General features: G+C 36.5%; 2 protein-coding genes across 2 annotated transcripts; both read left to right on the top strand.

Annotated features, from left to right (window-relative positions):
• The first annotated feature begins 1,044 nt into the window (after nucleotides 1–1,044).
• LOC131616066 (uncharacterized) lies at nucleotides 1,045–4,306 on the top strand. Its single transcript, XM_058887295.1, has 5 exons — nucleotides 1,045–1,294; nucleotides 1,369–2,326; nucleotides 2,549–2,644; nucleotides 2,772–2,908; nucleotides 3,663–4,306. Exons 1-5 carry the CDS (start codon nucleotides 1,074–1,076, stop codon nucleotides 3,835–3,837), a joined length of 1,587 nt encoding a protein of 528 aa, XP_058743278.1. The 5' UTR covers nucleotides 1,045–1,073; the 3' UTR covers nucleotides 3,838–4,306.
• Nucleotides 4,307–4,915: 609 nt separating this feature from the next.
• LOC131616065 (vacuolar-sorting receptor 1-like) lies at nucleotides 4,916–14,278 on the top strand. Its single transcript, XM_058887294.1, has 12 exons — nucleotides 4,916–5,484; nucleotides 6,149–6,847; nucleotides 6,980–7,068; nucleotides 7,153–7,222; nucleotides 12,598–12,681; nucleotides 12,801–12,877; nucleotides 12,960–13,041; nucleotides 13,162–13,244; nucleotides 13,331–13,397; nucleotides 13,479–13,607; nucleotides 13,691–13,797; nucleotides 13,892–14,278. Exons 1-12 carry the CDS (start codon nucleotides 5,181–5,183, stop codon nucleotides 13,985–13,987), a joined length of 1,887 nt encoding a protein of 628 aa, XP_058743277.1. The 5' UTR covers nucleotides 4,916–5,180; the 3' UTR covers nucleotides 13,988–14,278.
• Nucleotides 14,279–16,035: the final 1,757 nt, after the last annotated feature.

Genomic DNA, 16,035 nt, shown 5'->3' on the forward strand with positions numbered 1-16,035 from the left:
TTTAAAACATAATATTATTTTTTATTTTGATAAGCATTCAAGACATAATATAAATCACGCCTAGGAAAAGATCAACAATCATCTGTATATGATGAAATCTTGATTTTTCATCCTATTTATAGTTTTTCCTTTCGAGTGATAAATAGTTAGCAGGTATTCTATGTAATTCAGATCAAGATACTCTTATCAAGGTTTGTTCATTTTAATATCACTTCTTCACCAATTTCTACCGATTTCTTATTTATGTGAATTTTGATATTGAAATTCACTATTTTTAATTTTTTTTTTGTTTTTTTTTTAGATTTTAAAAAAAATAGATAAGACTCAACAGTTATCCAAATTATTCAAGTTTTACGGATATCAGATATTTTTCTATACATTTAATTATTATTTTTTTACGGATACCAGACGTTTTTCTATATATTAAAATTATTATTTTTTCATGGGTATCAGACGTTTTTCTAAACATTCAATTATTTTTTCACGGATACTGGACATTTTTCTATATATTCAATTATTATTTTTTCACTGGTAGCAGATTTTTTTTTAAACATTCAATTATTTTTTTCACGGGTATCAGACATTTTTTTATATATTCAATTATTACTTTTTCACGGGTACCAGATATTTTTTTAAACATTTAATTAATATATTTTTACGGGTACCAGATATTTTTCTAAATATTCAATTATTATTTTTTAACAGGTATAGAAATTTTTTCTACGCATTCAATTATTATTTTTTTCACAGGTACCATATATTTTTCTATACATTCAATTATTATTTTTTCACGAATATCAGACATTTTTCTATACATTTAATTATTATTTTTCCAAGGTACCAAATATTTTGCTAATAAAAATTATATATTTAAAACAAATGCGCGTCCCACACAAGAACCCGTACAAATGCACGGGTTTGTTACTAGTGTTAGTACTAGTAGATACTTAGATGCCATGTAACATTTATAGAGAAAGAGTGTAAACAAAAATGAAAAAGTTGACACCACGTGACTGATTTGAACAACACAACATTTACTCAACCTAGTAACTCTTAACTTGTTAGTACCATCGATGCTCTCTCATTTTTCTCATTCTTCATTCTTACTTACTACTACAATCTTGTTCATCATGATGAGATTCAACTTCCTCTATGCACTATTTTCACTCTTTCTCATCAAAATCAACGCTTCTATTCATCACTACAACAACCAACCTTTCACTCACCGTTCCAACGCCTTCTTCTTCCACGCCGGCACCGAAGCTCTCTTCTCCTCTTCTTCATCTTTCATCAGGTATTCATTCACTCTTTCTTTTTCACTTACTATTACGATTAGGGTTTCGTTCATTTCAATTCAATTCAATTCAGGTTTGAAACGGTGTCGTTCACCAGACCCAATGAATCTGCCATCACCTATGGCCAAATGCAAACTCACACTGGTCTTGTTGAAGCTATTATTCTTGAAGTTAAAGACAGAAACAGAATTGGTGGATTCTATTTTAATCCCAAATCTGATTTGATTTGTTGTACTCCTGATCTTGCTAAACTGCATAACTGTAATGTTGGTGAAGTTATTGTTCAGAATAATCCTGATAACCCCGACTTCCCCAAACGGATTAAGACGTTCTTCCGAGGGATCGATCAAGTTGCTAAGATGGATCCTCAAACTGTTGAAATTAATGCTACTGGGATGTATTATCTATACTTCATGTTTTGTGATCCTAACCTGAAGGGGACTACTGTTACTGGAAAAACTGTGTGGAGAAACCCTACTGGTTATCTTCCTGGTAAAATGGCACCTCTTATGACGCTTTACGGTTTCATGTCTTTGGCTTATCTGTTACTTGGTCTTCTATGGTTTTTGAGGTTTCTTCAGTTTTGGAAAGAGAAGGATGTTGTGCATGTTCACCTTCACTACCATATAACAGCTGTTATTGCTCTTGGAATGTGTGAGATGGCTTTGTGGTATTTTGAGTATGCCAATTTCAATGTTACTGGTAGTAGGCCTATGGGAATTACGATATGGGCTGTTACTTTTACCTCTGTTAAGAAGACGCTTTCGAGGTTGCTTCTGCTTGTTGTTTCTATGGGATACGGTGTTGTTCGTCCTACCCTTGGCGGGCAGGGGGTTGCGAATAGAGTTGTGCTTCTTGGGTTGATGTACTTTGTTGCATGTGAAGCGTTTGAGCTTGTTGAGCATTTGGGGAACATCAATGACTTCTCTGGGAAATCTAAGTTGCTGTTGGTACTACCTGTTGTTTGCCTTGACTCATGCTTCATTCTCTGGATCTTCTCTTCCTTGTCTAAAACCTTGGAGAAACTGCAGGCAATTACTAATTTCACTTCCTTTCCATATTCTTCAGTGCTGTTTTTATCAGTGTAATAGTAATCAATTAACCACTGCCTCTATTCTCTGTTGGGTTGTGTTTCTTTTTTGGGGGGAAAGCAAGAATTGTTTACTAAGGTTTGAGGTTTATATAGTCTGAAATATGTGAGTTAGGCATACCATTTCTACTTATTCTCATTTTCTATTTGTTTTTGGGTGTAGACAAGGAGAAACTTGGCTAAGATGGAGATCTACCGAAAATTTACGAATACCCTTGCAGTGTCTGTGCTATTGTCCATTGCATGGATTGGCTTTGAGGTAGTTTTTGCAAAAGATATTTGATGCATTGATTTTAGAGATGCAACAGATTTTCATTTAAGCATTTTTAAATAAAATTAATTAGAGATAATATTGTTAATGATCATTTGTTACTGTGTTTAACCAGCTGTACTTCAATGCAACCGATCCTTTAAGTGAGCTGTGGCAAATTGCTTGGATTATTCCTGCTTTCTGGTCCCTGCTTTCATATACTCTCTTGCTGGTGATATGTGTCCTTTGGGCTCCTTCTCGTAACCCTACCAGGTACGTTCTTTTCTAGGATCTTCATGAATGGTGTTACTAAAAGAGTTATGTGGCTGTTTTATGCTAATATTATGTAAAACCTTAGTCCAAATGTCAATCCACTGCTAGTTATATTAGTTGTAACGTGTAATAGCAAAATTTGTTCTGAATTTACCTTTTCATAATTTTCTTTTCATTTCATTGGGAACCTGTAATCTGTACTGCACTCTTTGGTGGTTATGTGATCTTGTGTATTCTATAAACTTAGATGTACTAGTACAGGGTACAGGTTTTTTTAACTTGTAAATAGAAGATGTACTAGCCAGTTTCTATTAGACTTCTTCATAACTTTCTTTTCTATTCAATAATTGTTACTTCTTACACTCTGATTTGGTGAGTTTCTATTGTATTGATCAATAGGTTCATTCTTACCAAATTCCTTATTTCTAGTTAGCCGGACTTTTCATGCCCCTTTCGTGTCCAATTGTCAGCAAATACATTTTACAAAAGTTGTCATTTAATTTAATCCATGAAAGTGATGAAAAAGGCTTAGATTGTTGTTGTACTAGTCTCTAGCCCCTATGGTGAATCTTGAGAGTTTCAGAATAAGTATTTATTGCCAATTGAACCCAAAAGTGACATGGAAAAACTCTACACTAGGGAAATTATGTTGTATCTCTGTATATAGGAACACCTTCAGAATAATCTCTGTTTTTACCTCCATCATTTGATTCATGTCACTTAGACTGATTGCATTTAAATATTTTATTTCTAGATATGCATACTTAGAAGGAACAGATGACATTGATGAGGAAGGTATCTCTCTGACAAGCAGCATTGCAAAGATGAGTGGGGATGTGACAACCAATCTTGAGCGGAAAGAAAGGAAAGGTTCCAGTGCCACAAATCTTACGATTGCAGAAGATATTGAGGAAGATAAACGGGAATAATGTCGCCCATATTTGTATAGTAGTGTTTCATATGTCGTCATATGTAAATGTTCATATATACAAATAGTTTGTTGTGCGGAAGGTTTCAGTTAGTAATGGAGAAACAGAGTCGCGGTGCCATTTGATCATAATCATAACTGCAAATGATACGTGTATCACGTAGGAGCAAAAATCTCGATACTCTCCATAACATTTGAACATATGTTATGATCAAATCATTCACCAGCTTAGTTTTACTTGACTATCATCCTTAGTTATATGCCTTCTAATTTTAATCCCCTTTTGTTTGGGGCTTCTCATAGCATATTTTCTGGAATCCTTATCTTCAATGAGTTTTAAAATTACAGGTTTGAGTGAATTATCACTCTTCAGGTGGTGGAGACAGTCCATATGATAATCCCTTCCTGAGTTCATGTTGTTACTGCTTCACTCTCTTTCATTATATTAACATGCTGAATTTACCAAATAATCTCTTCTTTCTTGTTTCATTAAAAATATTTCATCATCTCTTATTTAGCTTTGATTATATATTTGTAAAGAATGTCTATAGAAGATTTATCTTCACTATCAACAATATGAAATAAACATAAAAGTGCAACCAAATTTCTTTCACTTCTTTAAATATTTCTCCACCAATTTGTTTACATCTTCAATCTATTTATTTAACAAATAACCGCAAAAGCTATACATCTTCAATCTATTTACTTAACAAATAACCGCAAAAACTAAGTATAATCATAATAAAATTTATCATATAGATTATAATTATAAAATTTTGTATTAATACAATAATTTAATATAACAATGAAATACATCAAAATCAAATTAATTGATCACCCTACCATGTCATGCCAATAAATAGAGGAATACACAATGGTCATATATTGACTGTGTAAAATTAATTCAGTTATAATTGCATATTGTATTTTTTTTCATAGTATAGGACTATTTGCAACCATTTTTAAATTATAATATTTTTATTAAAAAAGACAACATTGTTGAAACCATAAGTTAGTTATCATGATGTTTTCACACAAACAAACAAAAACAAAAGTTAGTTATCATATTTTCATAATAATAGAAGGATGATTTTCAAAAATGTATTGCCATTTGAATGAATGAAACCAACACGTACACCCCATTGCCCATTTCTTTCGCCATTTTCGTTTCACTTTCTCTTTCCATTCACATCAACCACAAAAAAATCCATTCTTTTCCATTTTCCTAATCTGGGTTTTCTTCCTAATCCTTCATCACATTGCATACATTATTACACTAAGCTTATACTGATTCAATGCTATTTGTAGATCTTTCTAATTTGTACTAGTAGAATAGTTTTTTGCATGAAAATGTTGACAAAGTTTTGTTTTTTATGGTGTCTTTGGATTTTTCTATGTGGGTCTTGTTGTATGGGAAGATTTGTGGTAGAAAAAAACAATTTGAAAATCACTTCTCCCAAATCATTGAGAGGTGTTTATGAATGTGCAATTGGGAATTTTGGGGTTCCTAAATATGGTGGAACCATGATTGGAACAGTTGTGTACCCTAAGTTTAATCAGAATGGATGCCACAAATTTAATGATGCTGATACTTCCTTGAGTTCCAAGCCTGGAAGCTTTCCTTCCTTTGTTCTTGTTGATCGCGGAGGTTTGTTACGCTTTCCAATTCTTCACTCCTTTTAATCAATATATGACCAAAAAAAGGAAGAAGAAACATAGTAAAACTTGTGTTTTTTTGTTTACTTTCTAAAACATGGGTTTCTATGAAGTGTGTAAACTTGTATTGAGTTAGTTTGTTAGTAAGCATATGACTCTCTTTGAGGGCGTGTAAGACTGGCTAAAACACGTGGCTCAAAATATGTCACGGTTAAACCATGGGTAAATAAGGTCCCGTAAAATATTTGTCAAAAACTTGAGACGACCCTTATGGTAAGGTATCATGTTGTTTTATGTGTTTGTGTCTGATGAACTCGGTAGTCAGTGTTCATCTTGTCACACATATTTGAGTGAAATTCACAAAAACCTTACCTGATCAGAGACTAAAGAGTATTGGAATGATAGTGTGGGATAACATGTTTCTACCACTTACATTGCAATTCTTTCTTCACTTTAGTAATTGTTATCTATGTTGTGAATAGCGCGCTATAGCATAATAGCGTAGCGGTGGTAGGGTTCAGCGTAACGCTATTGCAATTATTTTTTTATGATGTTGCGATTGCTAACACATTGATCATATATATCAGTTACTACTAGCTAGAAAAATCTCAAATAGAAATGCTCAAGTGTTTAAAAGACCTTCTTTTTTTTTGTAGATTGTTACTTCACTTTGAAGGCATGGAATGCTCAGATGGGTGGAGCAGCAGCGATTCTTGTTGCAGATGACAGGGTAGAACCATTGATCACCATGGACACTCCTGAAGAAGGGACTGGTGGTAACGCTGATGATTATATTGAAAAGATTACAATTCCGTCGGCTCTTATCAGCAAATCACTCGGGGACAGTATCAAGAAGGCTCTCTCAAGTGGAGGAATGGTGAACGTAAATCTCGATTGGAGAGAAGCACTTCCACACCCTGACGAGAGAGTTGAATATGAGTTATGGACGAGTAGTAACGACGAGTGTGGTCCAAAATGTGAGAGCGAAATGAATTTTTTGAAGAGTTTTAAAGGCGCGGCTCAATTACTTGAGCAAAAAGGGTACACTCGGTTTACGCCTCATTATATAACTTGGTATTGTCCAGAAGCATTCATCTTAAGCCAACAGTGTAAAGCTCAGTGCATTAATAACGGGAGGTACTGTGCGCCTGATCCCGAACAAGATTTCAGTAGAGGGTATGATGGGAAAGATGTTGTTGTTCAAAATTTGCGCCAAGCTTGCTTCTTTAAAGTTGCAAATGATAGTGGTAAGCCTTGGCAATGGTGGGATTATGTTACCGACTTTGCAATCCGATGTCCAATGAGAGGACATAGATACACTGAAGAATGCTCGGATCAAGTTGTTCAATCTCTTGGTAGGTTGGATGTTTTCATGTTTCGTTGCGTATAATAATGTGGCCTTTTTTCTTTGCGGTGTTTGATTATTTACGAGTATCATAACAACACTTAACATAGCTGCTAAATCTTTCATGATTTACTTGATATAGGTGTTGATTTAAAAAAAATTAAAGAATGCATAGGGGATCGCAATGCAGATGTTGAAAATCCTATCCTTAAGGCTGAACAGGATGCACAGGTTGGTATGAAGAAGAAAAATTTAAGTATTCTTATAAGTTTGTTCTTAAATGGTTATTGCATTTTTCTTGTACTTTGGTTTCAGATTGGACAGGGTACTCGTGGAGATGTTACAATACTACCTACTCTTGTTATAAACAACAGACAATATAGAGGTTTGTCACAGCTTTCCAAGGTTTTATAGCGAATTTGCACATCGATTTTTCCAATGTTTTGAATTGGAATTGTACATAACTTCAGTTGATGTGTGTTAGTAGACCTCCAATTACTAATGTGTATGTTAGGCGTAGGCCCAAAGGCCAAGTAAGTTAGGCCCAAATGATTTAGTTAGATGTCAAGTATATAAGTAGAATAAAGAATGAGAAAGGCTATCATTCAGTTTGTATTTGGTTGGGTTGGTTTGGGAGAGACTAGGCTCTCTAATCCTAGAGGTTATTTACAGTTAATTGTGTAAGTATAACTGCTGTTGCAGTTTGTAACTGCTACTGCAGGAAGTTATTCCCTGTATAACTGCCATAAAGTACTCTAATGGTGTGTATTATTATTCCCTTAATTGTCAATACTATTCAGAATCTATCATTGGTATCATAGACAACGATCCTTGGCACTAGTTTATGGTCCACACGCGCCGCCAAATGGAAGCAAGATTGGAATTTTTGGAAAGGGCATATGAAGGTTTTGTTGCAACCAGAGAAGAGATTCATGAGTTGCGCAATCTGATGGAAACTGAAAAATATGAATCGCAGCGCCGAATTGATGAACTACTCGAAACTGTCCGCGGTCTCACTATCCGAAATGACAACATAGGTAATGGTACCCCTGTATTTGGACAGAATCTCCGCAACCATGATGACAAATGGAGAAAACTTACAATTCCCATTTTCGAGGGTGAAGACGCTTTTGGGTGGATTAATCGTGTTGAACGCTACTTTGATTTAAGGGGTGTAACTGACGAGGAAAAGGTACAGGCTGCCATGATAGCAATGGAAGGAAAAGCACTCACTTGGTATCAATGGTGGGAATTTTGTTCCCCCTCACCATCTTGGGATGATTTCAAGGCTGGTTTGATCAAACGGTTTCAACCGTCAATGCTACAAAGTCCCTATGAACTGCTCCTCAGCCTTAAGCAAATGGGATCGGTGGAAGAGTATCGGGACAAGTTTGAATTGTATGCTGGCCCACTTAGAAGTGTAGAACCAGATTATCTTAAAGGGATTTTTCTCAATGGGTTAAAAGATGGGGTAAAGGCAGAATTGAAATTACATCCGGTTACAACCTTGGCCGAGATGATGGATTTCGCCCAGAAAATTGATGAAAAGAATGTCATCCTTGACAAAGGAACTTCCTCCAACACCCACTCCAAGACTTTCACCAAGGGTTATGGTTATCCTTCTAACCGCACTGTTACGTGGGACTCCAACAACAAAGCAATCAACGCCAAAACAACGTCGATTGCTGCCACAACTGAGACATCTAACACAAAACCAGCAACTACTTCTCGTGGGCGAGCTTTTCGACGCCTTACAGACACGGAACTGCAGGATAAAATGGCCAAGAATTTGTGTTTTCGCTGTGATGAAAAATTTGCTCCGGGTCATGTGTGCGCTAATAAACAATTTCATGTCATGCTTATGGAAGGAGACGACGATGACGAATCAGCCCCATTTATTGAAACAGCAGAATCCACACTCCATACCCTTCAATTGTCGATGTATAGTATATCAGGATTCACATCTAAGAAAACTATAAAGTTGTGGGGATATTTGGCAGAGCAACGCATTTTGGTTTTGGTCGATTGTGGAGCCTCTCACAATTTCATTTCCTCTCTCTTGGCTCACCAACTAAGCTTATCCATTGCTGCAACACCTTCTTTTAATGTGGAGGTGGGAGATGGCCGCAAAATTCCATGTGGAGGGGTTTGTCAACAATTAACCTTGGACATTCAAGGTCTTACAATTCAACAAGACTTTTATGTCTTTGAACTTGGTGGAGTCGATATTGTGTTGGGGATGGAATGGCTAGCACAACTTGGGGAAATCCGGGCCAACTTTGGAGACTTGCTTCTCAAAATTCCTACACCCACAGGAACTCACATAATCCAAGGGGATCCCACCCTCTCCAAAGCACCGGCATCTATCAAATCCATGTATAAGGCACTCTCCAACCAAGGGGAAGGGTTTCTAATCACCTATCACATGATTTCAGAAGCAACAGACCCACATGCTGCCACACTACCGTGGATTCGACCAATTTTGGAAGACTATCCAGAAGTATTCACCGAACTACAAGGTTTACCACCCCAACGGAGTCATGACCATGCAATCATATTGAAGGAAGGCGCTCCTATCCCCAATCTACGTCCTTACAGGTATCCCCATTATCAAAAAAATGAAATTGAGAAATTAGTAGATGACATGTTGCAATCCGGAGTCATTAGGCCAAGTGTTAGTCCGTACTCTAGCCCTATCATCCTTGTCAAGAAAAAAGACGGTGGCTGGCGGTTTTGTGTAGATTATCGAGCCTTAAATAAAATCACTCTGCCAAATAAATTTCCTATACCCATTATTGATGAATTGTTGGATGAACTCGGAGGTGCGACGATATTCTCTAAGTTGGATTTGAAGTCTGGTTATCACCAAATCAGAATGAAAATAGAGGACATCCCCAAAACAGCCTTTAGAACTCACGAAGGCCACTATGAATTTGTTGTTATGCCTTTTGGTCTTACTAATGCCCCTTCGACATTTCAGGCTTTAATGAATGAAGTGTTACGCCCATATTTACGTAGATTCACATTGGTATTTTTTGATGATATTTTGGTGTATAGTAAAACCGAGGAGGAGCACAAGAGACATTTGGAGGCTGTTTTGATCTTGCTCAAAGAGAATCAATTGGTGGCCAACTTCAAAAAGTGTACCTTCGGACGAAGCCAATTGGAATATTTGGGACACGTCATTTCGGGGAAGGGTGTGGCAGCCGATCCACAGAAAATTGAAGCAATGCTCAATTGGCCTATTCCAAGAGATCTTAAAGCCTTACGGGGATTCTTAGGTCTGACGGGTTATTATCGTCGGTTTGTTCGAAATTATGGGAAGATTGCGAGACCTCTCACTCAACTTCTTAAGAAAGACAATTTTGGTTGGAATGAGGAAGCACAAGCTGCCTTTGCAGTTTTGAAAAACGCCATGGCTGAATTACCTATCCTTACTGTACCAGATTTTTCTCTTCCCTTTGTTATTGAGACAGATGCCTCTAACAAAGGCTTAGGCGCCGTATTAATGCAGCAGGGTCGACCAGTAGCATTTTTAAGCCAAACTTTATCTGACCGGGCACAACGCAAATCTGTCTATGAGCGAGAACTTATGGCTATTGTCATGGCGGTTCAGAAATGGAGACATTACTTGATGGGACGCCATTTTATTATTCACACTGACCAGAAAAGTTTAAAGTTCCTCACTGACCAGCGCATTTTGGGTGATGACCAATTCAAATGGACTTCTAAATTAATGGGCTTTGATTTCGATATTGTTTACAAACCCGGCAGTGATAACCGAGCAGCCGATGCTCTATCCCGTCGCATGACTTATGCTGCAGTTTCTGTGATCCACTTTGCTGATTTGGAAGAATGGGAAGCGGAGATAATGGCTGATTCTAAGCTCCAAAGCATTATTCACGACTTGTTGCGGGATTCCAGTACTCACCCAAACTATACCTTCCAAAATCGGAAACTATTCTACAAAGGCAAGTTAGTCTTACCCCGGAGTTCTTCCAAAATTCCCAAACTACTAAATGAATACCATTCTTCAGCAGTAGGTGGCCATTCGGGATTTTTCCGCACTTATAAACGGTTAGGTGCCTTGGTTTATTGGGAAGGGATGAAGAAAGATATTCAGAATTTTGTGGCTTCTTGTGCTATTTGCCAACAAAATAAATACCAAACCTTATCCCCTGCTGGTCTTCTCCAACCACTTCCAATCCCCTCTCAAGTTTGGACCGATATATCAATGGATTTTATCGAAGGGCTTCCCAAAAGTCAAGGTAAGGATGTTATCTTAGTGGTGGTTGACAGATTCACTAAATATGCTCATTTCTTGCCTCTTAGCCATCCTTTTAATGCTAAGTCAGTGGCTGAAATTTTCCTGCAAGAAATTGTTAGACTTCATGGTTTTCCTTCTACCATAGTCTCTGATCGGGACAAGATTTTTCTGAGTCATTTCTGGACGGAATTGTTCAAAATGGCTGGTACCAAATTGAAGTTCAGTACAGCTTATCACCCTCAAACAGATGGCCAAACTGAGGTAACAAATCGGTGCTTGGAGACCTATTTGAGATGTTTAACCGGACACAAACCGCGGCAATGGGTCAAGTGGCTAGGTTGGGCAGAATTTTGGTTTAATTCCAATTACAACAACTCAACCAAGACCACTCCTTTCAAAGCTTTATACGGCCGTGATGCACCACAATTGGTTAAGGGTACCACTGTTCCTTCAACGGTGGAGGAAGTTAACAGGTTGACTCAAGAACGTGACATCATTCTGCATGATCTTCATTCCAACTTGGCCAAAGCCCAAAACCGAATGAAAACTCAAGCCAATAAACACCGGAGAGATGTATCATTTGTTGTTGGGGACTGGGTTTATCTCAAATTGCAGCCTTATAGACTCAAATCTTTGGCAAAGAAGATCAATGAAAAGCTTAGTCCTCGTTTTTATGGCCCTTATCAAATTACTAAGCTCATCGGTTTGGTTGCCTATCAATTAGCCCTTCCTGCTGAAAGTAAGATTCATCCCGTCTTTCATGTTTCTCTGTTGAAGAAAGCTGTCACACCAGTCCCAAATCCTCAACCATTACCACCTATGCTGTCAGAAGATTTAGAACTTCAAGTGGAACCTCAAAATCTCATGGCTGTCCGTACTAATGCTGCCAACGTTGTGGAGGTGCTTATTCAATGGAAGGACTTACCAGCATTTGAAGCAACATGGGAAGCTTTTGAGGTCATCAACCAACAATTTCCTGATTTTCACCTTGAGGACAAGGTGAAACTTTTGGAGGGGAGTATTGTTAGTAGACCTCCAATTACTAATGTGTATGTTAGGCGTAGGCCCAAAGGCCAAGTAAGTTAGGCCCAAATGATTTAGTTAGATGTCAAGTATATAAGTAGAATAAAGAATGAGAAAGGCTATCATTCAGTTTGTATTTGGTTGGGTTGGTTTGGGAGAGACTAGGCTCTCTAATCCTAGAGGTTATTTACAGTTAATTGTGTAAGTATAACTGCTGTTGCAGTTTGTAACTGCTACTGCAGGAAGTTATTCCCTGTATAACTGCCATAAAGTACTCTAATGGTGTGTATTATTATTCCCTTAATTGTCAATACTATTCAGAATCTATCAATGTGGTCGCAATTGCAGTTATGAACATGATTGTGGAAACCTGAAACTTCAATATTGCACATGCAGTTGCATATGCAATTAGAAACTCGAAATTTAAAACTACTTTGAATGATGGCTATTTAATTTTGCTTCGATTTTAGGTATGCTGTCGAAAGCAGCGGTATTGAAAGCAATCTGCGCAAGTTTCCAAGAGACAACTGAGCCATCAATTTGTTTAACTCCAGGTCATTATTTTTTCTTTTCTTTTTATTCTTCTTTTCTACTTTCTTATGTTCTCTCAGTGATTTTGCTTTTACAAGAATCCACTGATATATCTTGTACCGTTGATTATTACTATATGCAGACATGGAAACAAATGAGTGTTTGGTGAACAATGGTGGTTGTTGGCAAGACAAAACTGCCAACATTACAGCATGCAGGGTATTTGGTTCACTCAATCCTGTCTCAACACATTTTTGTTAAATATTCGTTTTGCGATTAATGATAATATTCTTCATAATAGGACACTTTCCGCGGAAGAATATGCGAGTGCCCTATTGTACAAAATGTGAAGTTTGTTGGTGATGGATATACTCATTGCGAAGGTAGTAAATTAGTTTCTTTCACTTATTTTAACCAATTGCTTCGTCTCCAAGCTACTATTTATTTAAAAATATGAAGTGAAACTAAAACAACTTTCGGTGTTTATGTGAATGTTTAAACAGCTAGTGGACCTTTGCGGTGTGCAGTCAACAACGGAGGTTGTTGGCAGGGAACCCAAGGCGGTCGGTCTTACTCTGCTTGTATCGTAAGCCGACTCCTCTCGTCTGCAGCTTCCTTGCATACATGCTTACGTGTTTTTGATTATCTTTAGTTTCTGAATTGATTTTGCAGGACGATCATACAAAAGGTTGTAAGTGTCCGCATGGATTCAGGGGCGACGGAGTCCACTCATGTGAAGGTACTAAATTTGTTTGAACAATTCTATTGTGAAAAATTTATAGTGCAGAGGCATTTACTTGTTGATATGATCTTGTTGAAGATGTGGATGAGTGCAAAGAGAAATTGGCATGCCAGTGCCCAGAGTGCAGCTGCAAAAACACCTGGGGGAGTTATGAATGCTCGTGTAGTAACGGTTTGTTCTATATGCGGGAAAGTGACATGTGTATTGGTGAGTGAGTTTTTTAGCCATTTTGAGTTGAGAATGAATAATTTGTATGATAATCAGTTTGTGATATGTGATACAAAACTCAGGCAAATATAGCGCTTCAGTGTCGAATGGGGGATTTGTTTGGATGCTTATACTGATATTAGGTATTGGTGGCACTGGCGGATATGCATTCTACAAGTACAGAATCCAGGTATCATTCTGTCACACTTATAATCTTATCGTATTCTACAGTCATTCTACCAAAAACATTGTTGAAGTTAAAAAGAAAATATGAATTTGTGCAGAGATACATGGATTATGAGATAAGAGCGATAATGGCGCAATATATGCCGTTGGATAATCAACCGGAGAACTTAAATCAAGTTCAGCATGCTGTGTAGAAGAAGTAGAAGAAGATGCAGCAGAAGATTATTATAGTTACAGTCATATTTCTATGCAAAGAACAATTTAAAGTTGTGACTTCCTCTACAATCCAATCTATAGCTAGCTGTTTAGTTATTGTTATTATATCAATTAATGCGAAAAACAAGCTATTTTACTCAACAAGACTCTGCTAGTTTAGTATCATCCTTACCCCCTTAAATATTATTGCTGCCAAGAATTGATTTACAATTGTTAGAATTAAGTGAACACAGACAAAGATGGTTATGTACTTGATCTCATCTTTTTCATGAACACGTGGCTTACTTATACGATGCGTGAAATGGGCTTACAGACACAATTAGTTAGTTCTTTGGTAACAAGTAACTTAACTATCTCAAAAACTTTAATTAATTTTTTAATTACACTTCAACACCCTCTTAATTCAAAGTCTATAGGCTTAGTACATTGAGCATATTCTTCATTCCAATAAAATTTTCAATCTTTAATGGTTTTGTTAAAGCATCCGCAATTTGATCATCATATTTGCAGTAGGTTGGTGGAATCTTTCCTTGGCAATCTTCATTTCACATAATAACTATTGCAACCGAAAACCTTGACATTGCAAACTGAGGTGCATTCAATCTCACATGATGACAATGCCTCGACTGTTTGTTCCTTAGAACACCGTGAAATTCAAGGATTCAAAAGGTCAAGCACATATTCCATTGCATTTCTTCTTTCCACAAAATCTAAATAAGTTGCCTTTCCCTTTCAAATTTTGGGAACAAAGCATCAAAACCAATTATGTCTTAAAGATATCTCATTAATCTCTTCATTTTTTACATATGATATGGTTTAGGTTCATGCATAAAATGGCTAACTACTCCTACACTAAAGCATATACTATGTCTTGGGTTGCAAGCATTCCTAAAACATCTTACCATTTGTTTGTACAGAATGTTATCCCTTGATCTTTGATTAGTTTCATATTGGCTTCCATATGAGAAAATGTTGAATTGCAGTTCATTGTGCTGAACCTCTTTAGAATATCAATCATGTGCTTTAACTGATGAATCATCATTCCACTTCTAGTTTGAGCAAACTCAAAGCATAGGAAATACCTCAGTCCTCCTAAATTTTTCATATCAAATTCATTGTTCATCTAGAATAACCAAAGTGTAAATCATCTACATAGAGTCACACTATATTAAGAATGTCTTGATTCAATCATTTTACAAAAGTTCCATGTTATATTGTGCAACAAGTCTTTTCTTTATGCTTTGCAATGGAACCTCTTTGTAAATCTACGTGACTTCAATTGGCCTTTTATGTGTTGGTAATGAAACTAGAGTTTAAGTTTGATTCCTTTTTATGGCTTGAATCTCTTCCACACCTTTATTTTAGTTGCTTCTACATAATAGATTGGCTCGGCATCAACAAATGTCTCACCCTCAAAAATCATGTGGTAAATTTTTCTCTTATTAATGAACACATGAAATAGGTTTGCAAACACTAATAAGACATAATCATTTCATAACAAACACAATTAATTAATAAATTAAATTGTTAATTAAAGACACAATCGACGATCTAAATTAATTAATAAAATAATATACGAAAAATACATTTTTCTATGTTTTTTATACTTCATACCTTCAAAAATGACTGTTTATTCAATTTTTCAAATAGTTTGCATTTGCAATAATGTCCAATTTTTAGTTATAAGTAAGTGAAGAGCATAGTGATTAGTTTGCATTGGAAATTATGTCCAATTTTCTCTCAGACCAAATAGATTCTTCTTCTTCCTCTTCTTGTTATTTAGCAAGAACCTTGAAAACAAAACGTGGCAAGAATCTCCATCATCAACCTGCAACATGGAGTATGAGTTCTATGATCACAGCATTGCCACAATATCCATCTCCTCCTCCTCCCTCAGACAGTGCCACTCACTTCTCCTCTCCAAGAAACCAGGTAAGTATATTGATTCCTTCCTACAAATAATCACTTTTTTCCTTTCTTTTTTTACACTCTTTCTTTTCATTATTGAATGCATGCATTTCTATGC

Source organism: Vicia villosa, linkage group LG7 (genome assembly GCF_029867415.1).
Source record: "Vicia villosa cultivar HV-30 ecotype Madison, WI linkage group LG7, Vvil1.0, whole genome shotgun sequence".
Classification (NCBI taxonomy): domain Eukaryota; kingdom Viridiplantae; phylum Streptophyta; class Magnoliopsida; order Fabales; family Fabaceae; genus Vicia; species Vicia villosa.